Source organism: Centropristis striata, chromosome 24, assembly GCF_030273125.1.
Source record: "Centropristis striata isolate RG_2023a ecotype Rhode Island chromosome 24, C.striata_1.0, whole genome shotgun sequence".
Lineage (NCBI taxonomy): Eukaryota > Metazoa > Chordata > Actinopteri > Perciformes > Serranidae > Centropristis > Centropristis striata.
This window is the reverse complement of record NC_081540.1, coordinates 8,987,504-9,012,928: the sequence shown is the minus strand read 5'-3', so window position 1 is coordinate 9,012,928 and position 25,425 is coordinate 8,987,504. Positions and strand designations below refer to the sequence as shown.

Genomic DNA, 25,425 nt, shown 5'->3' with positions numbered 1-25,425 from the left:
AGCACTGAGACTGAGCTCCAGTTACAGGCACTTCCTCCCAATGGGGGAAGTGTGCATGTGTGCGTATTTATACTAAGTGTGTGTGTGTGTGTGTGTGTGTGTGTGTGTGCGAGTGTGTGTGCGGGCGAGTTAGAGACGAGTGATGGTTATTCACAGCTGAGCAGAGCTGGCAAAAGTCCCCCTCTCTTTCTGTCACCTCACACGTCTTCTGCAAATTGTCACTTAGATTTAACTTAAATTGTAAAAATCAAATGTAAGTGGTTATAATCAAAACAATCTGTGTTTCTCTTCTTCTTGCTCTCCTTATGCATTTAAAAATCCCCGTTCGATCACACTGAGAGGAGAGGAAGTCAGTGTTGCATCAGGTTCCTGATTTGTTTGACAGGATCAGAGGCATGTCTTAACTAAGTGTGTTCACTATAATACATATGTATGGCAAACAGTAAATACACTAAGTACACTAGATTAACAACTGCTATTATAACCGTAATCCTAACTCGAACACAAACTTTCTGAAATTCTTGGTCTGTTGACGTAACATTCTGGAGGGTTTTTTTTAACCAATTTTTATCAGTTCTTAATGTTAAACAAATGCAGCAGTATATGTGCGGAACAAAAGGTATCAACCCCAAAATCACTGGCAACAACAACTTAACACACAGTACTGAGCTGCATCTGAAATTAATCTTCAGGTTCCCAGCTCTCAAATGGCTAACACCACATCTACTGTTGACCTGCTATCTCCCCCTAAAAATCCACTGCCCACAACCCCAAATCTCTATAAAGGGGGACCAATCGCGAAGGGGTTTAGGTGATCCTGCTTCATTGGCTCTGAACGTTGGCATTGGGTGTAATTTATCTCCAATGTGGGGGTAAACAGTCAACATCACAGTCGTACCCTGCATCACAATCACGGTTCTATTTAAGCTGCAAAACCACTAAAAGAACGTTTGGCTTAAAAAAAACTCCGGTCTCCTGGTTGAAACAGTGGGGGTTGGACTTAAAATTTGCATTGCTTCCTCACTGACCAACATTTCATTGAATAGAGACAGAGCGCACTTAAGCCCCGCCCCCACCGGAGGGGAATACAATCCATCTCTCTCCACTGACTTTGTATTGAAAGAAGGAGCCTATTTGTTAATTCTGTATGTCAGCAAACAACAGAAAAATGCCTAAAGGCGGCTGTGTGCTGAAATGCACTACCAATAAGGTGAAAAACCCATAAAGTTTTTACAAGCTGACGAACTGAAAAAAAACAAACAAGGAAAAAAGTGGATACAGATGAATACAGACATGAGGCATCAGCAGTGGCAATGGGAAAAAATGGTTGGATATTGATACTCTGTACGTCTAACTTTACATGTGCAGTTCTGTCAATAAGTCCAATATCCAATCCATACATCCAGGCTAACTACATTTTTAAAGTTAAGCTAAAGCATTTTAACAACTTGTGTTGGTGGAATTTGGAAATTACATGTCATTTAGCAGACGCTTTTGTCCAAATAAAAAAACTGAAATAAATCAGTAAGCTCTGCAGTGTTGTATTTCCAAGTACCTTAGCTTGCTAATTGCTAACATTAGCTTGCTATTAGTCTTTCAGCCCTTGTTTGCATATTGTGGCACTGACAGTTTTCCCCTCCAGTGGGCGTGGTCTTCAGGGTATAACATGCTGCATTCTCTCTCTATACCTACAAATGGCAGTGCATTACTTTCTATTGTTAATCATTGAAACTGTTCATAAGGACAGCCTGAAACATTTGAATATTATTGTATTGTATAATATTATATAGTATTCTTGATTTGTTTTGTTCTCAAACTGCTGTCAGCCTGTGAGTCACAGTAAGAGCACATGATGAGCTGTATACAACTTGAAACCCAGTATCCTAATGAATCTCAACTTTATTTGACGGTTTACGTCCTAAAGCAATGTTCAGCATCAATGCAGGAAATAGTGTGCATAATTAAAAGTTGCCATGTGCAATTAGGCCTATTGTAGAAAGGTCACATTTAAAAAGCTTAAAAGAGCATTTTTTTCAATGTAATTTTGTAACTCTGTTCTTGTTTGGAGGAACAGTTTGCAGCATATAATGGCATACAATGCACTTAAAAATATTTTCATCTGCTTTAATTTAGTTGTATGTAATGTTTTGAAATGATCAGTGATGCATTTTTAGAAAGTTTTTTGATTACATGCTGTATGCTGTACTTGGAGGTATGGTCAAGTGCATCCAGGGAGAATAAGATGGGACCCATGATTGAACCATGTGGAACTCCACATCCATGCCTATTTGCTGAGGAGGAAAATGTCAACATTTGTGTGTCAGTGTCACTCACGCCGTGGCTCCCTGGGACCGTCCACTGTAATTTTGATGGCTCTCTGGTACGTGGCTACCTGAGGAGGATTGGTGAACACTGTGATCGTCAGAGTGAAACTCTTCCCTATGAGAGAAAAAAAAGTGGACAAATAGAAAGAAGAAAGGGAGAGAAGACAGGGAATAAAAAAGAAAAGAAATAGAAAAGAAAATAATGTTCATTAGTAATGGGATTAAAGTTATACTCTCCTCTTTCCTCCAATTCTCCACTCCCTCCCTTCTGTTCCCAAACATCCCTATTGGTCTGCTTAATGCATTAAGTCATGGAAGTCATGGACCCCCAGACAGGAATAAACCAGACAAAACACACACACACACACACACACACACACACACACACACACAAAGACAGAGAAAGACCATAATAAACCAAACCTTACAATGGTCTTATTATAACGGCTGAGGGCAATATTGATGATTGGGGGGATATTAAAATACATATTTAAGGGACACTTGCCAGCCAGTGTTTTTTTGACCATGGTATTATCCAGACATACCAAGCATGAAAAACAAATATGAGAACAGTGAGAACAAATATATCAAATATATGCTCACTGTAACAAGTGTCTGCACTACACTGTATATGTGTGTGGCCCCACAGGGGGGTCACTGCCAGCCTCAGCATTGGAAGTAACACTCACTCAACACTATGCTTCCTGCAAACACATGCACACACACACACACACACACACACACACACACACACACACACACACTCTTGCATGCAGACCACCACTGTCGCTGTGTGCCAGGGCCGGAGTAATGTTACCACATGCAGACAGCCTGTTGCCACACACACACACACACACACACACACACAGACTCACACACGTGGGTGATGCCACGTCTCAATATTACTCAATAAAAGAGGGCAGAATGATAAGGAGTAGGTGTACTCTGTTACCTCACCATTATTGTGAATGAAAGATTTGATTTGCCACCATGATAGCTTTCAGCTGTTGTAAAGTCCTTTTATCAGAATACTTAAATTAATTTTCACGCATTTAACGATTAGATAATATAAGCTCTGATCATACAAATGTGTTTACTATGATATATCTGCTAAATATATAAAATATCAAACTAAAAATCAAGATAATCCAGGTTAAGGAACAGTTAAGATGTAGCTTAGTATCAGATATTTCCTATTTCATAGTTTATTTACAAATGGGGTTTTTGATTGGTAGAGTTTTACTGACTAAATATAATATCTAGTTGAGCCAAACTAGTAATTACAAGATTACTTTTTAAGGATTTCTGATCATACTTTTAAATATCTGGGGGAAAAAAACTGAACACCAGTCAAGATGATTAATGGAAAGAAACAGTAAAGATGTAACTGTAACAGTGGCTGAGAGTTGGGTAATGATAGATTGATGCATGTGATTCTCACGTGATCTTGTGATATTATGAGAATCCAGATCTTATACAGATGAGTCAACCCCTGCCTCGAGTTTGTCGGATGTAAATTAACATTAAAATCTGAACATTTTTTATACTGTATTGATGTCATACAGTGTCATAGAAACATATATGATTAAAGCACTTTAAAAGCCTTGATTTACAAGAATTAACTGCAAATTAGCAGAAAATGTTACAGTGACTAAAAAATACAGTAATGACTGATGAAAAGATTACTGCAAATGTATTTCCAGTAATAAACTAATAAACTAAAATAATTAAGAAACAGAAAAACAGAAAAAAAAATACAATACTTTGAACATGAAGTGCAAACCACCAAACTGGCACACATTGACTGCTATACTGACAGCCACTAGAGGGTGTGTTACCATCAAATTCCTTGTCTCTGTCCCTCTCACAACAATACACACATTTAAACAGCATACTTGTTGTTTATTCAGTGTGTTTTCCTTGTAGCATGAATAGTACGGTGTGTGCCCATGCACCTTGTTTACACAGTTTACAGTAAGAGATTCAGGCTGATAGAGACAGACAGTAGGAGAGAAAGAACAGCTGAAGTCTTAGTGTCTGTTGTGTCTATCTGCCAGCCGGAGGCCTCACACACACACACACACACACACACACACACACACAATCACAAAAGTGTGTGTGTCTTGACAACAGCGTTTTCTGGGATTTTCTCTCTAATCACCCCTATGTGTCTCACTCTCTGTAGATAAAAGCGGATATTTAACACATGAGGTGTGTGTGTGTGTGTGTGTTTGTCTGTGTTTGTCTGTGTGTGTGAGTGTGCGTTGACACAGAGTAAGATATTGTGAAAGAGAAAAAAATGACTGTCCTGTTTAAAAGAGGAACTAAAAGAGAGACTGAAAACTGGTTACACACACACACACACACACACACACACACACACACACATACAAATTCACATGCGCACAGGCTCAGACATGTGTAGTGGCAGCAGGCTAAATCGCCAAACAAACACACAACAACAGACAGATATTGAATCATCATTTCTCCTCAGTTTCCCGCACATATATTTTAATCACATTTCATTGCGTCAGGTCTGAGAGTGAACATGTGGTAACAGTCGTGTTGTGTGTAGCTGACGGATGCTGCAGCACCTGTTAAGTTGCATCACAATTTTTTAACATACAATCACATGTTTAGTTTCCCTCGTGCTCATTGTGACATGTGTCACCGGTCAACGTGAACTCTTGACTCTGCACTGGCAAAGTACTGCTTTTTTTCACCGTTTCTTTCTGTATTTTAGACCTATAGTGTAAACATTTGGAGAATTTGACTCTAAACTTGTAAACTTGTTAACACAATACTGTTCAGTTTTGTCAATAAATGTCTGAATATTTTCAATACACTGTAGAACTTTTCAGTGTTAATCTATTACACATATTTTACCCCAGATTGCATTGCAATATACAAAATGACACTGTATTAGGGCTGGGCGATATGGACCAAAAGTCATCTCCTGATATATTTAGGCTGAATAACGGTATACGATATATATCCCGATATTTTTAACGCAAAGTGAGAGCAAATGTTCAGTCAAAGTCAAAGCCAAATATGACATGTCACAAGTAGTTTTATTGAAATCGTTTATTTAAGTGAACATAAATAATATATAACAACAGGAGTACCTTTTTTCTAAAAAAAAATCAAACTCCATGAAGTGCACATTTAAATAAAAAAATATCTTAAATAAAGCTGCAGCTTGCCTGGAGCAAGGATCACAGTGCAAATTTGAACTATGTCGATATATGCGATATGGTCTGATTCCATATCACATTCAAAAATATATCGATATATCTTTTATATCAATATATTGCCCAGCCTTACACTGTATAACATCAATACAGTCGAGTACTGTTCAGATTTCACTATAAATGTACATCTGGGGGTTTACAGTGCATGTGGTCTGCATGTAAGTAGTGCTCATAAATCACTGTGAAAAGGGTCCTGGCTGCATTGAGATGCTAATTACTCAATCATCATTTTATGATTACAAAGTCATCTGACAAAATAAACATGTCCAGGTTAATGACAACTGCTGTATTGTGTGTCTATGGTGGCAACAGGCCTGTAAACACAGTGCATGACCATGTCTGCTTGCACATGCAAATTTACTCAAATTTACCAGGCACAAACAGCGCTGCAACATGCTGCGTCGCTGTATTGGTGGCATGTTGGAGCTACATGTTTCACGGTTAGGTCCTGTCTTTTTGCCCTTTGCCGTTTCATACCGCAACATTTAACGTCTCGCCTGCACTATGAAAATCCGAAGCGGGATTTTCAATTATATGGCTCTAGTGGTAATCACAGAGGCGGAAAATTGGTGGGATTACTTAATGTGCACAGTGTCTGCTGCTTATTGTAAACAAAGCGGCATCGCTAACTGTGCAAAAAGTGTCCGGTGCTATAAACAAACGGAGGTTGCTAATTGAACACATCCTGCTGCAGCACATACATACTGTGCTGCTACAGAGCTAACTGTGCAGCACAGTTATTATTAGCACTGTGCTACTGTGCAGCACTGCTGCTGCTCTGTAGCACGTCACTATCGTCTCCTCCACCTCGTTCCGCAATGCCAGACTGGACTATGAAAGGGGATGAATATCACACCTTTGCGGGATCACTATGAACGCCCTAAGGTGGGACCGCACCATGAAAGGGCCTTTAGTGTCTGCCATGGCGACCTGTCTAGGTCAATGTCAGCTGGGATTGGCTCCCGCCTCCCTGTGACCTGAGTTGGGATTATCGGTATAGGATAATGAATGAATGGTGGCATGTTGCTGCAGAGGAAATATTATCCTGGAAGGTTTGAGTAACAGATCAGTTTATATGCATTGCCGTTGTCGGCCTTATTCTCCATGGAAAAAATATACATTTAGTTAGAAAATTAGGCTACAAAAGTACTGGAGAATACTGTAAACTGTGAGCCCCTTCCAGACGTTTCAAGAAGCGATATTTACAATTCTGTGGCGTTTCGCCAGCAATCTGAATGCACCAGCACCGGCGGCAAGACAGAAAATATGTGACGTACGTTATTTGTGCGAGGGTAATAAGAAAGTAAGTGGGCTGAAACATCAGAAACAAACAAAAGTATGTAGAATCTCTACAGCAAAAACATTAGACGGCCAGTTCTTTAGCCATTATTGTTCTGAATGCACTCACCACTGCTGTCCTAAGGTATAATGGCGGCAGAGCTTTGTCACGGTACTTTTGCCAAAGCACATAATGAAGAGAAATTTCCTAAACATGCACTGTGACTGGTTCACATCAGTAAACACACCAACCAACGGTGTTGCTGTGTGTTGAAACTAAGTGCTTCTGCAAAACAGGGAACTTTGGCACTGACTCACGCAGAGAAACCATTGGTCAAAGCACTAAACAAGCAGCAGGAGAAGCTCAGTTCAACAAGTGGCTTAATGTTTCTTGCTATCAATACATTTAACTTGCTGATATTCCACACAAATCATGGTGTCAAAGCTTCTGAAACAACATAGGATCTTCCACCAAATAGGATTTTAACAACACCCATCGTATGATATCAGGAGCAGGAGACACAACTGGCAAACATTAGACACAGACATCAAGCCAGTTCAAGGATGTGGATCTATATTTTTCTATTTACTGCATATATATTTTTCAGGGTGGAGTGCACTCCGATCCAGCTATTAATCAGCTTCACAACAGCATGCTTTGTAAGTTGTAACTCTCCTCAGATGCACCACTGCTGGGTAAATGAACCTCATTGTCCTCTGTGCAGTTAAATTTGCATGAAAACAAATTTCTACTCCTCAACTTTCTCCATTCAAATGTGCACTACTCCGCATGAATTATTAATATGCTCATTTCTCAACAGCAGCACTGTAGAATCTGTCAAATATTGACAGTTATTCCCATATTTCCATTCAGCCGGGGGGTTCTTGTCATTTCTATACGTGTGTGTGTGTGCGCGCGTTAGCAGAGCTTGTGTACACAGGCCCGGTGTTTTAAATAGATAAGTTGGGACATTTGCCTGTGACTGATTTAGTGTAACTGTGGTCTAGTGTGTCCGTTAAAGAGAGAGGGGGAGGCAGAGCGAGGCAGACGTTGAATGGGGTGTTACAAGGAAGTTGTGAGTACTGTTTTTATTCACAGTACTTCCCCTAATGTGCATGCTGTGTTGTGCGCTTGTGCAACAACACACTTATTAAACTTTTAAAAGCCATCACTGCTCACACCGATGCTTGGTTTGACTGCTCTACAGCTCATGTTTGTATATACGTAACGATTAAAATAAACTATGTTGCTGTTTTTGTGTGTGTGTGTACCTCTTCCACTGCGGCCGACGAAGCGCAGGTCGTTGAATCGGGCCACTTGGTTCTTGATGGCAGCTGTGGCGTTGCGAAGCTCAGCGGAGTAATTTTCATCGTTTCCTGCCATCACCGTTACCAGGGTGCCATCAGGGGTGTCACCCAGTGCAACCACCTAGTACATGAAAGGATAGGAGGAAAAAGAGAAAGGTCTCATTAACAGAGTCTTTCTACCCAGGTTGGTTCAGCTTTTCAAATATAAAGCACCTAATATAATAATAGCATTAAATAAATAAAAATGATAATTCAAAAAAGATACATATAAAAGATATTACACACACTCCCACTCCCACTATACACACACACACACGTATACAAAAATCAATAGAATAACACAAATTTAAATTATATAGAAGATAATACACACACACATGCACGCACACACACACACACACATATATACACAAACACATGTATACAAAAGTCTATCGAAAGAAAAATACAAATTTAAATAATATAAAAAATAATACACACACGCACACATACACGCACACATACACAAATGTATACAAAAATCAAGAGAATAAAACACAAATTTAAGATAATACACACACACACACACATGCACACGCGCGCGCACACACACACATATACACAAACACATGTATACAGAAATCAATAGAATAGAAATACAAATTTAAATAATATAAAAAATAATACACACACGCACACATGCACGCACGCACACACACACACACACACACACACATATACAAAAATCAAGAGAATAAATATACAAATTTAAATTCAACAATAAATTGTAGGAAAAACAGATTAAAAAAATAAACAGAACAAGTATAGACATGACATAATAAGACACTACATGAAAGCCAGATTAAAAAGATAGGTTTTTAGTTAACGCTTATCAATATTTCCAGAGTTTCTCAGATCCTCTGGTAGCCTGACTACCAGATCTGAGGGTTCCTGGTTCATAAGCCACAAGCAAATCTGAGACGTAATGTGGTTTTTGTTTTCTCCATTTCCAATTTGGTCTTTAAAGTTTTTATGTATATTAGAGATAGCACGATCACACACACACACTGGCCACTGCTTCTACCTGCTACATCCAGAGTAAATAAATGCAGGTCCATTTTTAGACCACCAAGATCTAAAATGTCATGTAAAAAAATTCAAATTGTGAACTATGTGTGAAATTGAAATGTGACAGCACTAGAGAGCATATTCTCCTCCTCCACACCTCTACAAATATAAAGCCAGGAGACAAATTTTCATATCAATACTAATCACACCAAAGCATCAGTGTGCAAATGACCTCTCCCAGTCCATGGTGACCAGGGTTTACCATTGTTTTTCCAGGAGATGATCGAGTCTAACTTGCATGAGACATTAAGTTGGCAAAAGGTATGATTTTCACAATAAAAGTCCCTTGTTACAATGTTATGCAAAAGCTTTTATTATGAAGCACCAACATTTATAAATGTTAGGTTTTCATCAGCAACTTAACACGACTCTTGTGCAGCCGAAGTGAACATTTATCTGAAAATTAAAGCAAATATCAGCGGGCGTCCGCTCTACCAGCTGAGCCACAGCCTCATGAAACTTTACAACCACAAACTACAAACCTAGAGCATTCAGAAGATGTACAGCTGTCATAGGTATATTTACAATAAGGGGGGTTCTCAGCAGTTGAAACCAAATCCCAACATGTATTTTTCTGTGTTGTTCCATGGGTTTTGGTGTATTGATGTAATATTCTGGAGGGTTTTTGACCATTTTATTCATTCTCAATATTCAATTAAAGTCTGAATGCAGCAGCATGTGTTGAATAAATGGTATCAACCTAAAAATTGCTGCAACTGATGGGACATAGTTGAGCATGGAGATGAACTTCAGAGAGCCGTACATAAATGTTCTAATTCCGTATACCTCTTAAAAGGTTAAATCAACTGATTCACTAAGTTGTTTTTATTCAAGATTTATGACCAGAACAACTTGACACACAGTGCAGAGCTGCATCTCAAATTAATCTTCAGGTTTCCATCTCTGGTGATGTCACCACTTCTATGTGACATCTGCTATTGACCTGCTATCTCCCCCTAAAAATCCACTGCCCACAATTCTATATAAAGGGGTTAAAATATTAGTATGCTGATGTTCCAATAATCCACCAACGAGAGCAAATAGTTTACATTCAAGAACACACACACACACACACACACACACACACACACACACACACACACAAGCAGGTGAGAGACAGACTGATCGTGGAGCATGAAACCAGCCCAGCAGAATAAACAAGACAAAGGAAACAACAATTTCAGAGCTCTACGGCCCGTGTGTGTGTGTGTGTGTGTGTGTGTTTAAAACAGCGGCCTGTGTTTATACACACAGATTGGATCGTTGTTTGCACCTACAGTGCAGTGTAATGTGTGTGTTGTCATGTGCATGTGTACATATTTCAGTGTTCATGGAGATGTGTATTTGTGTTTGGTTTTATGTATATGAGTATGCGCACATCATAACAGTCATCCATTATCAGTAAAAGGCAGTGACATCCGCTCATGACACTCCATAATGATGCATAATGCACCATACGCTCTCTCTCTCTCACACACACACACACACACACACACAAACACAAACACACATGTGCGAACGCTAATGCATAAAACTCAATAAATCAATCAGTTGTGTGTTCTGCGGCTAAAAGCTGCTTTTCCACAAATGCATTTTGTCTCAAAGTGCAGGAAAGCTGTCCACACACACACACACACACACACACACACACACAGAAATCACACTGTGAAAACACTCAAGATGCTTATGACTGATAATTACTTTTTCTTCTAGAAAAATAGCATCAAACCCTGCAAATGAGCAAATTATCATTTATGAATGAATGCTTGAGATAAAATAAATTATAATGATATAAAAAAAAATCTGAAAAAATGCCTCATCACACAGCTGATGGAGTGATTTTAGGGAAAAATATTTGGAACAATATTTTTTAATCAAAATGGCTAGGCTTAGGTCATAAATGTAACAAAAACTACTGGTATTTCCTCGGTAAAGCTGATTTTATTACGTCATCTACTGTAACGATTAAATATACTGTATATATTGATTGTCAGTGGTGTTGTGGTGCAGAAATATGAAGTCACACACACCTTAAAAGCAATGGGCAGGGTCTTGTTGCATCTCCAGTGTGTGGGCAGGACGGAGCACAGGAAGTTGGGGCTGTCGGTCTTCACCAGCTCACCTGGATGATCTGAGATCACCTGTTAACACAAAGTCAAGCCGTGAGGAGCGTTCACATTCGCTGACGTTCAGAACAAACACTTATGTAGTCGGAGCATGCGATCCTACCTCCACCATCCCGCGGTCAGCCATGCGCAGTTTGCCAACCAGAGCGGCCCCGCCTCCGGCCTCCTGGGCGCCCAGAGGCAGGGCCTCGGCCATCTTCCCCCCCGAGGCCAGGGTGGTGGAGGGGGGGGTGTACCGCCGGCCAGGGGCTGGGTCTAAGAGGACACATGAAAGTTCAATTATTGAGGTTATATTCAAATGTACAGAGCTGAAATTGCAAAAACACACTGTAAACCTGTAAATTTACAGTGAAATCTGGACAGTATTTTACTGTATTGATGTCATATGGTGCCATACTGTAGACTGCAATGCATTCTGGGATAAATTATTGAGGTTATATTAAACTTTACAGAGCTGAAATTCACAGTCCAGCTTCTATTCTGCTACCACAGACACAATGTTTCACACTGTAAACCTGTAAATTTACAGAGAAATCTGAACCGTATTTGTCATATGGTGCCATATACTGCAATGCATTATGGGATAAATTATTGAGGTTATATTAAACTTTACAGAACTGAAATTCATAGAGTTCAGCTTCTATTCTGCTTCCACAGACACAATGTTTCACACTATATTTTACTGTGCCATACTGTAGACTGTAATGCATTCTGGGATTTTAAAAAAAACATGTGATTCCAGCACTTTAAGAGAATACCATTATTAATGTGTGCATTTACACTGTAAAGTTTTACAATTATATTGTATGTTGTATATTATTGTAAATAATTTCCAGACTAATCTAAATAGTATTGTTTGTTTTGTTTTTTACAAGAATACAGTAATATACTACAAATGTATTTCTAGTAATACACTGTATTTCTAAATACAGTACAGTTGAGGTGAAGCTGCTACCAGGTACTTACTATAAATTTACACTAAAGTGTAGCACTACAGTGCAGGTTTTATTAGTAGTGATTTTATTATAACAATACATTTAATGTCTTATGATTTAAAATGATTTGAAGACGTCACTGAAGGATATTGTACAATATTTTGACACTTTCTGGAGAAAGGATTTAGTGATTAATGGACAAAATTAACATAATGATGTATAATGTGTGGTATAACACTTTTTTTTCACTGAGCTGGTGAAATTAAGAATGAGATGAAAATCATAGTCACACTGTGTGAATACCAGTCATTAAAGTGACACAACAAACTGAGGATTACTACTAACTCCATACATGTTACACCATCAAGAGAACCTGAGTTTTATTTGTGTTTTAGACAGCGTCCCAACTCGTTTTTGGAGTTGGAGTTGGAAGCAGCTGTCTCTCAATCTGTGTGTGTGTGTGTGTGTGTCTGTGGTCAGTCAGCCCACAATAGAATCCACATGGCGGCTGTTTGGAGTTGCAGCTGAAGTGAGAGCTGAAGCCACAGAGTCCACACAGAGACACGGGGACAGAGTCAGAAGACAAATGGAGATTTCACTTTTCAGGAAATAGAGATCACTTGAGTTCAGAGGTGAATTAAGTCACATATTGTGGGTCTGAGGCATTAAACTGTCAGGTAAGCCCAGAGGAGCCACTGTGGGATGTAAAAATTTTGACTTTTTAAATAATAAAGTATCATAATCATGTTCAGACTGTTTACGGCCAGGTCGGCTCTGCACTGCCGTGAGCTCAGCTGAACTGAGAAAGCGGATCCTTTCACTTTATCACATAGAAACATTAGACGCAACACTTTACTGACAATAAATAATCTTTTATTTTAAAATGATATTAACTTGTCTTGTCTCTTTTTTGTTAAAAGGCTGTCTTACAATATTTTCATCACTCCAGCTCAAAGTTGAATTTAGGGGAAAGGGGAAGAAAAGGGAAAAAAAGATAAAATAATAATTTAGTAAGTTGTATGTATATATAAATTATATTAAAATGTGATTTATTTCGAAAGCAGTTTTGTTTTGTGTTTTAAAATAAAATATATATGTAAAAAAATGACTTCAAATGAAACCTCAGCCGTCTCAGGCATCATAATCACATCATGTGGGAGAAAAAAAATCATAATTTGTCCAAAGTCTGCTTTCAAAGATGCTTTTATAATAACATATTACACTTGTTATATTGTAAGAAATATTTGTAATATTTTTTTATAAAGCATCACACTGCACTTCATATTAATAAAGTTTTATTTAACAGCATAACTAAGTCTATCAGTGTGTGTTATATTAGTGAAAAAAAATAAGAATATTCTGATATAAACATGTTTTTTTATTAAACTCATGCGCAGATGACTCGCAGGTTTTCACTGAGCGGAAATGAAATTTCCAGCTCAGTGGAGGGAGGAATTTATGAATATTTTTTGTATAATGTATGTACAAAGACACAATATTAAAAAGTATCAGAGGAATACATATATAGAGAAATGACGTGTACCGTATTTTGCGTCCCACAGAAACACCATTTGCGCGCCACAGTGCGTCCACAGTCTTCACTATAAAGCTCCGCTGTGGTCAGGTTCTTATTTTCTTTTTCTTTGCGTCTGTTCTGCTTTATTCCGTCCACGCGCGCTGCGGAGTTCAGCCTTCTGCGCGAAAAATCCGGGAAAAAACGGCGTCCAGAGCAGATTTCCACAATAAAAGTCTCTCTGAGAGGCGTGATGGACTTTGGAAAGTCTTTAAAGCTGCTTTTGTCTCCTCCACCGTGAAGTAAACTCATGTGACGTCTCTCTCTCTCTCTTTCTCTCTCTCTGTTGTTAAGCTATGTCTCTCTGCCTGTCCTCCAGATGAATGGGCATGCTGGCTCACAGCGCCGGCCTTTTACCGACAGACCTCAGCATTTGCATCTCATCTGAGCACGCAGGAGCTCTCAACCAATGAGGAGGCTCGATGCGAGGGGACTGACCAATCAGCGTTATGTCCGTCTGGGAGGAGGCGGGGTTTAGCGGAAACGAGAGAAGGCGGTGCACCTCCTCAAACTGACTGCATCTCTTTATTTATTTTCTATTTATTTTTTTGGCGCACTAAAACAAAGACCAGCGACACGACAGAAAAAAGAAGCAGGTGAGATTTAAAAAAAAAAAAAAAAAAATCTCACCTGTATAAAAAGGATTATACAAAAGTCATGCAATCCATAAAAGCAGACAAAAGGCAAACTAATAGAGAAAACAATCACAGACAAGCAGAATTAATCACGCAAATGAATAAAATAAATGATCTCTAAAACATAATAATATAACACAATACATGTGTTATATATGTGCATAAAATAATCATAAATATTAAGGAGGGATGTGTATTAAAAATGAAATAAAATGTCACAAAAGTTTCCAAATGTGGCTCTTTTCTTCTGTTTATCTCAAAGCACACATAAATGATTTTCCAACCTGCTGACTCTAAACTAAACTGCGCTCATACAATAAAGCTGCTGTCAGTACCGGATATGGACGATAGGGGGCAGCTAGTGATCTCAGTCATGATACACAGCAGCCACATCAACACCGTTTACAGTATGACCTTTGTGTGTGTGTGTGTGTGTGTGTGTGTGTGTGTTATTTATTTTAATATTTATAGGAAGTTCATACATTATTTTGAGGTCTACTTTTAGCAGTTGATATTTTTATTTGATTGTATTGTGGATTGTTTTGTGCCATATTTGGGGTTCTGTGTCTTATGTTGCTCATCTAGATAAAGAGATGTTTTGTCTGAATTAAGCTTCTGTGGTTAAATAAGGATTAAAAAGCGGTAGATGAATCACAGAATTGATATTACTTTTAAATCCACATTATAATCCATATAGATACTGTATTTATAGATATAGAGCTTTGGTCAGCTGCCATTTATTCATTTTCATCTTTCAGAATTTGTGAACGTACAAAAAGTTTTTTAAATGCCACAAGGTAAAGTAATGTAATGTAGAAAAGAATCACATACATTCAATGTATTTAAGTAAAGTATTTCAGTACTTAAACCCTATGAACCCCACAAAAAAAAAAATCAATATTTATCTTAGAAAGGGGCATAATCACTGGAGTTTGAAATTTCAGTCAGACAGTCCAACATTTCTGAAAGAAAAAGTGACCAAAAAGAAGCTTAAAATGTTGATATTTCTGCCAAAATCACTTTATTCTACATTTAAGACGGTCTAATTTTGAAATGCTTTGTAATATCTAGATAATCACTGAAAATGTGTTTACACAGATCAGAGAGGAGAGGACAGGAGAGGTTGTAAAAATACAAATAGTTAAATATGTATTACATATGGAGACCTTTTTCCCCAATACTCATGCCACTTGTGGGAAAAATGTTGTATACATGAAATTCCATTTAAAAGATACATTTAAAAAAAAGATTTATGGTATTTTGACATATTGTAAAAAAAAAAAAAAAAAAAAGAAATTGTCATAATTTTGATTCCCTCTTTGCTGAAATGCCAAAGATCTGTGATGTGACATATACGTTACATTGGGCGTTTATGGTATTTATCTTATATTTCTTATTTTAAAATTATACAAAACTAGACACATTTTGTGCTTTCAGAAACACAAATTTGCCCTTTTCTTTGCATCTCCACAACATTTATCAAAATTGTGACATTAATAATGCTGTTTAACAACAAATAGTTTTCAGATTTGTTTTTAAGTAACAAAAAATAATAATACAATAATAATAAATCAAATCTCCATAACATATATCGAAATTGGGACTTTGATTTGTTTAGGAAATATGGTCAGAACAAGTAAAATGCAATAAAGGACACCCTATTAATAGATTAGAATTGTTAAATGGGTTTAAACTTAGCCTCGTAACAAAAAATAAGCTTTTGGAAATTAGCTACTTTTTCACATTTCTGTTACCGGTCACACACATATTTTGGAGAAGTCACTTTGGTAACACTTTAGCTTAAGGTCCTTGTAATAACCATTAATTAACAAGTAATAAGGCCCTTGTAAGTCCTTACAAGATGCTTATTAACATTGTGTTATAAGCTTATATAAGTGTTAATAATGGCATTACAAACACCCATGACCCACCCATTATGTCTTTGCCATGCCTTTATTAATCTTATTTTGTTTGCTTATTGATATTAAAATATACTTTATTGCTCATCTATTATAAGTTAAATATAAGTTAACTATGCTTTTTGCAACTACCGGATCTAAAGCGAGAACAATGCCTTATTACTTGTTAATTAATGGTTATTAAGGACCTTATTATAAAGCGTTACCAATATTTTTAAATGGGTTTAAACTTAGCCTCGTAACAAAAAATAAGCTTTTTGATATTAGCTACTTTTTCACATTTCTGTTTCCAGTCACAGCCACATTTTGGAGAAGTCACTTCTTGTCACATTCACATGACCAACAGACCAGGGTGTTGAGTATAAGTCACTTAGGGATTTAATGAGTTAAGGTGAAGCATAAAGCTGAATATGGGAGATTCTAGAAGATTTAAAGTGTTTGTCACCATTGGTTCTTATGGGTTAAGATGTAATATGTGTTTTTACATTATTTTGTTGTGTGTACCCTGTTTTTTTCCAGTTCTTTACGTCCTCCGGTGCACCTGCCGGTTTCACCGAGGCCTGGGACTCAGTCAGTTTGATAAGAGTTAAAGCAGCACGCTGTCGGATGAGTTTTAGGGAAACGCCAGTCTGCCTCTGCACCCGTCCCTCTGTAGCCAAAGGGGAGATGATAAAAAATGTAAACACCTCCACTCTGGGCTCGGCCTGAGATGGAACGGACGTGATTTGCCCTCGGAAATATCTATTTTTCACTTGGTCATCGAGGGCTTATTTGTCCGTGTTATCTGAACACGAGCTGATTGTTAGATTTAAGCCGAATGTGACGATGAACACAGTTTCCTTACATTCCTTAACATATTCAACCTGCAGCTGAAGCTTTTCTGTCAACCTGCAATTTCATCAAAGTCCGTGTCATTAAATCTGACACTGGACATTTATTCCTCATAGAACCACACTGATAAATAATTCAAACACTGAAGGATGCTTTGAAACTATATATCTGCGAGGCCTTATGCCAAATATACAGACAGATTCTATAGAAACAAAGAGTTCACGTGCTAACAGCAATTCACATAGTCATGAATCATCATACACATATATCCTGTTGGGTCTCTGTGATGAAAAAATGAGATTCTGTGTTTTGCCACAAAATGTCTGAAATTTTAATATAAAAGTGAAAATATTTACTTTTTATTTCTCTCATAAAATAGAAATGGATTGGATATTATATGGCTGATATAAAGCCCATTCAACAATAAATGGGCGAGGGGGGATAATGACATAAATGTAGTGTTAAAGCAGCAGAGAGAGAAAAAGAAAAATCATGACAGAGGGAGAGGAGTTGGATTTCGCCCCGCCAGCGTTTCCCACTGACAGACTGGTAACGTGATCCGCTCAGTGTCCTCTGATCCATAATCAATACCCAGTCACAATTGCCTATCGCAGTATTGATACCGGCATTGCTTTATATTATCAGCTGCAGAATAAAACAATCTGTTGATTCCAATGATTCCTCAAATTGAAGGAGTAACATTTCCACAGAATAACATGTAGATTTAGGAAGATTATGCAAATTTTATTTTATTTTGTAATTATTTATCTCTCTGATGTCATTTACAATCTGTGGTCCATTAAGAGTTTAATGCATTGGCAGAGGCTTTCACACTGGGAATAAAGTAATTGTAATTATTAGATGATTAAAAAGGCAAAGAAAATCAAGCAGAATGGCTTTTATGGAATTTAAAGGCCAGCAAATATCACTATCAACCTTCAAAAGCACATACTTTTATTATCATTGTATGATTACCTTGTTGAGAATGGTGATTTTAAATTTAAATTTTTTTGTGGTTTTATTTTTTTGTTGTCAGTTAATTGTATTTGATATGTTTTATTCCTGTTGTACAGCACCTTGTAGCTCGTTTTTGAAAGGTGCTATATAAATAAAGTTATTATTAAAAGCACATACTTCTTATGAAGGAATTTCTATGGAACACGCTCCTGTAGAAAAGCTTAGTTTACAGTCCAAGTTGACTCAAATTGGAAAAAATGATAATGAAATTGATATGTTTAGACATCAGCTCTTAAATTAAACTCTTATGAGCTATTTTTGTTGTTATTATTATATTTATCCAAACAAATGTGCCTTTAGTTGTGCAGGATTTAAAATGAACAAGAAACTGAAGAAAACAAAGGTGGTCTAATCACTTTTTTCATGACTGTATTTGACTCAAGTCTCACTTTTCACTGTAAATTTACAGTAATTAACTGGCAGCAGCTTCATCTGCAAAGTACTGTATTTTTTTATTATTATTATTTTTTACAGTTTCTTACTGTATTTTAGACATACGGTGTATTACTAAAATTATTAGCAACATAATACTGTTCACAATTTTGTCAGTAAATAACTGAATATTTACATTGTAAAACTTTTCAGTGTAAGTTTACAGTAAAATGATGTATTTAATGGCATTATTCTCTTGAAGTGCTGTCCTGTAATCATGTTTTTTTCACAGATTACACTGTATGACAGTAATGCAGTAGAATACTGTTCAAATTTCACTATAAATTTACATCTTTCAAGTTTGATTCACCTGAACGATCTAATACAGTGCAATAGATCTGATCAGCTGTGTCAGTGTATTTTGTTCATGGTTCGCAAATGCTACAGTTTTAGTGTCAGCACAGTGACGTTTAGTTAATGAGAAGATGATGCAATTGGAATTTGGTAGAAAGCTGCAATGGTCAAATTTAAAACTACAAAGAGAACTTAAATTGATGAGCACAGCATATAAGACATTTAGTTATTAAAGGTTTAATTAGGTTAAAATTATGTGATTGATCTTATGCAAGTTCCAGAGATTGCAATGTATTGTTTGTATTATTGTACACCACATACCATTTAATTCATGCAGGTACTGGGTTGTTGAGGATGAACAGAAACTAAAGAACCCAGAAATCCCAGAGCAACACAATGAGCTCAAAAACCTCTGAAGACAGCCTAAAACTCCCAAAGGAACTTCTAGAACCCATTCAAAAGTTTTAGTAATCCAAGGAAGTTAATTTGAGAAATACAGTTAGTTATGAGGATGAAAGATGAGTAGAAAGTCCAACACAATTCACTCAAAACTGTAACGAAACTACCCAGAAGCTCAAGCTCATGCAAAATATCACAAGAAATGAAGCATCATTGACATTACACAGCAAAATCTGTAGTGTTGTTTTTTCAGTGTCAATAATTTTGAGTTGGTGGGTGTTGATTTTGGAGTTATTTTAACACTTGTACTGAACAAAAAGCTCTGCCAGTGTCTATAGCCTTGCAGTTGACTACAAAAAAATTCAGATTTTGTGACTTGTATGTTAAGCTAAAGACAGAATGCACTTTTAATGTATCATAAAAAAAAACAATGAATGTTAATTATCATATTAGGGAAAGAGAATAACATGATTTTAGGGTTAAAATGCACTTTAATGTGTCATAAAATAACACGATGGATGTTAAAAATTGACACTCAAAGTGAAAAAGGAATAACAATTTTGAGTTAAAAGTGCACTTATGTGGTGGCATAAAACAACACCAAGGGTGTCAAATATTTAACACTATTAAAGAGTTAAAATATTAACACTTTTCAAAGTGTAATTTTAACTCAGAATCCGTGAGAACTATATAAACTCAGAAAAAGTGTTAAATTTAACTCCCTGTGAGTTGAATTCACACTCCCGATTTTGCTGTGTACAGTGACGGAACAACACACACAGCAAAATCTGTAATGTTGTTTTTTCAATGTTAATAATTTTGAGTTGGTGAGTGTTGATTTTGGAGTTGTTTTAACACTTGTAGTGATCAAAAAGCTCTGTCACCTTAGTTAGATTCACTTCAGTTGGAGTTTTTTTTCAGATTTTGTGACATGTATGTTCGGCTAAAGACAGAATGCAGTTTTAATGTATCGTAAAACAAAACAATGAATGTTAATTATCACATTAGTGAAATGAAATGACATGATTTTAGGGTTAAAAGTACACTTTAATGTGCCAAACGTCACACAATGAATGTTAAAAATGAACACTCAGTGAAAGGGAATGACAAAATTTCAAGTTAAAAGTGCACTTATGTGGCGTCATAAAACAACACCAAGGGTGTCAAATATTTAACACTATTAAAGAGTTAAAATATTAACACTTTTTAAAGAGTAATTTTAACTCAGAATCCGTGAGAACTACACTACCGGTCAAAAGTTTTAGAACACCCCAATTTTTCCAGTTTTCTATTGAAATTCAAGCAGTTCAAGTCAAATGAACAGCTTGAAAGGGTACGAAGGTAAGTGGTGGACTGCCAGAGGTAAATAAAAAAAGGTAAGCTGAACCAAAACTGAAAAATAATGTACATTTCAGAATTATACAAGTAGTCCTTTTTTCAGGGAACAAGAGGTTTTGTGTCTTTTTTAGTCCTTTAGTCCAACATAAAATGTGATTTTGAATCTTTTTTTTACTTTCAAAACACTCATGCTCAATAAAGAATTTTAAATGTTGCAAATGTGCATTCATTTCAGAGTACACTGAGACATTAAACTGCATCATTTTCAATTAAATTCTGGAAAAGTTGGTGTGTTCTAAAACTTTTGACCAGTAGTGTATATAAACTCAGAAAAAAATGTTCAATTTAACTCCCTGTGAGTTGAATCAACACTCCCGATTTTGCTGTGTACAGTGACGGAACAACACAGTCACAGAGGACAAAACATTGATTAATATTTAGCTCAACACAATAGAAAGAGAAAAGTGTCTTTAATAAAGCAGACGTGATGATGGTGACTATGACAAGAAGAGTTAGTTTTACCAAAGAGTCCGCTGCCTGTCCGGCCCTTCCTCATCAAGTACATGGCCCAGGACAGGGGGCCAGAGCTGGAGAATGCCCCAGGGTTCATGCTGCAATCCTGTGTGCACAAGCAGCAACAGCTGGGGCCAAATGTCCAACACCCAGAGGGAAGACAAAAGAGGCTATCAGAAGGGAAAAAAGAATAAGATGGAGAACAGGAAAATAGAAAAGAAGGAACAAATGACTATCACTTTTTGTGTCCAAAATTTGAAGTCACTTCAAAGAAAAACTGTGCAAATAAGAGCCTGTCCTCACCTTCACCAACTGCTTTTATACCCCTCATCCACCCCCCCAGCCTCACCCTACATATTAGTGAAAACTAGAAAAAAGTGAGGGAGTAGGAGTGAGGAAGAGAGGAGAAGAGCAGCCAGTCAAGCTGAATAAATTCCCTCCGTGTGTAAAGCGTAGCCACGGGGGACACGACTCCACTTTGCCCTCAGGCTCTTTAAAGCTGCTAATTTCATTTAGCTACTCAAATGATTTTCTACCATTTTTCCTTCTTTCCTCCTCCTCCTCACCCTCCCTCCCTCCCTCTGTTTGGAAGTTGGGGTTGGAAATTGAGGTCACATACATTTGAGTGATACGAGTGTGTCCGTGGGTCCATTCATTATCGTTTTGGATCCATTTTTATAAAAAGTGATTGATTCAAATGTCCATTTTCTGTTAAGAACAGTCTTGAAGTGGAACAATAACAGTGGTCACATTTTGCTTTGTCCCATATTGGCTGCTTAGTACGACAGCGTATTAGGGCCAAGTATGAAAAAAAAAAAAAAATAATAATAATAATACGGATGCACCTCATCACTAACTGATCCTCACTGGCTCCATAATGGCTGAAAAAAAAGTTATTTGGGGAGCCGATTGTCCGGACTCACCGCAATTTATACGGGTATGTTCCATACTGATGCACCTCTTCAATAACTTGTCCGTATGCTATCCCCTGTTTTCCGGGCGGCAACTGTTGTGTGTTCAGGTTCCTTGACAAACACAAAACACTATTTTTCAGACTTTTTTTCTCATAAATCTGCTACTTTTTCTCATATATTTGCCGCTTTTCCCCCGCAAATTTGCCACTTTAAATCTCGTAAATCTGCAACTTTTATCTCGTTGATTTGCCACTTTAATCTCATAAATTTGCGAGTTTTTTCTCAAAAAAAAAATTTCAGAAAAAGGGTCCTATGTTCCCCGCAGTCTATCAATCTTAACAGTAGACTCTCAGCATGGCCAGCAGGCCTATCGTCACATGACCCACCATAGCTCAAGCAGCCCAAAACTTAAATTTGCACAGCAGCTACTTTCTGGTTACTTTGCAGTTCATTTTTTGGCTTTTTAAATATGGTTAGGGTTAGGGTTAGGGTGGGCCTACTTCCCATGGAATTTGGCAGTAATAGTGGAAAAAGAAACATACCGGGGAACATAGGACCCTTTCTGGGAAAAGCGGGGAAAACGGGTCCTATGTTCCGCAGTCTTATTCAAAGAGGGGACCACAGGACCTGGAGAAGGTAGGACCCGGGGAACATAGGACCCGGGAAACATAGACACGCTCCCGTTCAAATGTTTGGGTCAGAATGCGTAAAAGTTCTACGGTTGAGACAAAGTATCGCCAAATGAAACAACTGTAGATAGCAAAAATATATTTTGTGTCAGTCTGCGTCTGCAGCAATACGTTGATATGTTTCCTGCCTGGAGTGCGAGTCTGACTCTCTAAACTGGGAACACACAGACCATCATGTTCTGCAGGTGATGCATCGACTGTGTGTAAGTACCTCATATAACCCCACTTTACAAACTATCCCTTTAAGACTGAGCCTGCTACAGCCCCCTAAAGAGGAAAAGTCCTGAAGGAGTTATAGAGGTTAAAAAAGTTATTTGTTAAAGAAAGCAGCCTTCTAACCAACATTCAGTATCAGTCTCACAAATCAGTCAGGCTCTAAACTCACCATTCTAAATGTGAAACTAAAGTTTGATTGTATCTCCATCACACAGAATCATTGCTTTCTGCACACACACACACACACACACACACACACACACACGCTGGTGGACAGTGAGCTTCCCACAGTGACTCTCCCAGAGGCCCTTTGGCTGGTGACATCACCACAAAACTCTCCCTGTGTGTGTGTGTGTGTGTTTCAGAGAAAGCAACAGCCCTCTGTAACCCTCGATGGCAACCTCAGACCAACAGTGTGTGCGTGTCACTGGGTTATGTTGAGCCACAGTGGTGGTCTGAGGTGTGTGTGTGTGTGTGTAGACTGATGGTAAGCCATCGTGGCGGTGCTCATGTGTCAGGCTGACAAAAGTCGAGGCCGACTGACATACAGATGTAGTGACTGAGCTCGTCCTGTGGATAAATCGTTTTACATACAGATGTAAAGCCTTATAAGAAGAGGAGCCTTTATAGAGATTTGGGGGATTGTGGGCAGTGGATTTTTAGGGGGAGATAGTAGGTCAACAGTAGATGCCACATAGAAGTGGTATAAACCTGAGAGCTGGAAACCTGAAGATTAATTTGAGATGCAGCTCCGCACTGGGTGTCAAGTTGTTCTAGTCATAAATCTCTAATAAAAATGACAGCCAATTTGTGAATAATGAATAAATAACTATACATATATATATATATACACATATATATATATATATATATATATATAGTGTGTCTGTATATATATATATATCTACATATATATACAGACACCTCCTCGCCTCTCACCATTTCTAAATGCAATATAAACACGACATAAATATGATATGTCTGTTAGCGGGTTACCGTTCTGGGCGGTAACCCACATATCCGGGTTACCGCCCAGAATGTGACGTCTGTGATAACAATCTACCATATTTCCTCAGTTTAAAGCCGGGCCCCTATTAATGACCGGCCTCATTTAGTAACCGGGATTAAAAAAAATTTTTAGTAAATAAAAGCCGGCCTCTTTTATAAGCCGGGTGTCTTACCGGTGTTATGTCAAAGTCTGTTCCCCCGTCGATATGTGTCCCCCTTACCTTAACCTGCACCAACCTGACCCCTGATCCCAGCCAGTCCTCCTTTAAGTTGTTAACATGAGCCCAAGTTTACCTGAACCCCAAACAGTTCTCTCTACAAGGCCTAACCTGAAACCTAAATCCTAACTCCAACCGCGGAGGTGATGCTACGGAGAACACCATTCAGGAAACACCATTTGACGGTAACAGATTTCCACACAACACCTGTATTTTGAAGTTTCACCACACGAGTTAGTACTGTAGGTAAATATGGTTGTTTCTCCCGCAGTCCTAGTCATTCTCTCTAAAGTCGAGCCGTTTATACACGTTCTTCTGGGTTTTTTAGTAGTTTAGTTTTAAATCCTGCTTAAAATGAACATTCAGCGTGCTGTTCATTGTTTGTTTACATCCGAGTACTGCCAATATGGCCGACATCCGGGTAACTGGCTACAATGCGCTGTGTAAAACACTAACACAAAAAGTGCCGGTCAGAGCTGGTCTGATTTTCTTTTTTTAATAAAAGCCTCCTTCAAATAATAGCCTGCCCCTATTATTAATAGAAGCCCCGGCTACTATTTCAGGAAATACGGTATATGTTTCATAACCTGGTCTCACAGGAATCCGTGAAATAGCCACGGATTCGCTTAACTCAAAATCCGTGGAATAGCCACGGAATAACTCAAATTTCCGTGAAACTGACACGGATTTCGTTACAATGCAAGTTAATGACAGTCATATCCCGTGGCCATTCCATGGATATTTTTTCCTATTGGTTTATTCCAAGTCACGTGACTTTCAAGGTCCCGGCGGTCAGAACAAAAAACATGACAGTTCTCTCATTTTTAGTGAAAAAAATCAATATTTCGACTTAGTTTCTGCATAAAAATGGATTTTGATGACATTTCTAGCGAGAAATAGATGTTTTATTTTCTAAATATTCACTCAGTGAATGTACATAATCACTTTGTATGTTGGAATAGCCACGGGTCATTAACTTGCATTGTAGCGAAATCCGTGTCAGTTTCACGGAAATTTGAGTTATTCCGTGGCTATTCCACGGATTTTGAGTTAAGCAAATCTGTGGAATAGTCACGGATTCCTGTGAGACCAGGTTGATG

General features: G+C 37.8%; 1 protein-coding gene across 4 annotated transcripts in view; it reads right to left on the bottom strand.

The window, feature by feature from the left end:
- runx1 (RUNX family transcription factor 1) overlaps positions 1-21,568 on the bottom strand; it is a 31,536-nt gene extending 9,968 nt beyond the window's left edge. For 2 of the 4 annotated variants that reach the window (XM_059328158.1, XM_059328160.1), the window contains exons 1-5: positions 13,873-14,197; positions 11,498-11,649; positions 11,299-11,409; positions 8,126-8,282; positions 2,335-2,439 (exon numbers count right to left, since the gene is read on the bottom strand). In XM_059328158.1, coding sequence (XP_059184141.1) covers positions 2,335-2,439; positions 8,126-8,282; positions 11,299-11,409; positions 11,498-11,649; positions 13,873-13,900 — 553 coding nt within the window. In that variant the 5' untranslated portion in view covers positions 13,901-14,197. Of the gene's footprint in view, positions 1-2,334; positions 2,440-8,125; positions 8,283-11,298; positions 11,410-11,497; positions 11,650-13,866; positions 14,198-21,289 lie in introns of those variants that run through there. The other 2 variants (XM_059328157.1, XM_059328159.1) reach the window with 2 other exon arrangements.
- Positions 21,569-25,425: the final 3,857 nt, after the last annotated feature.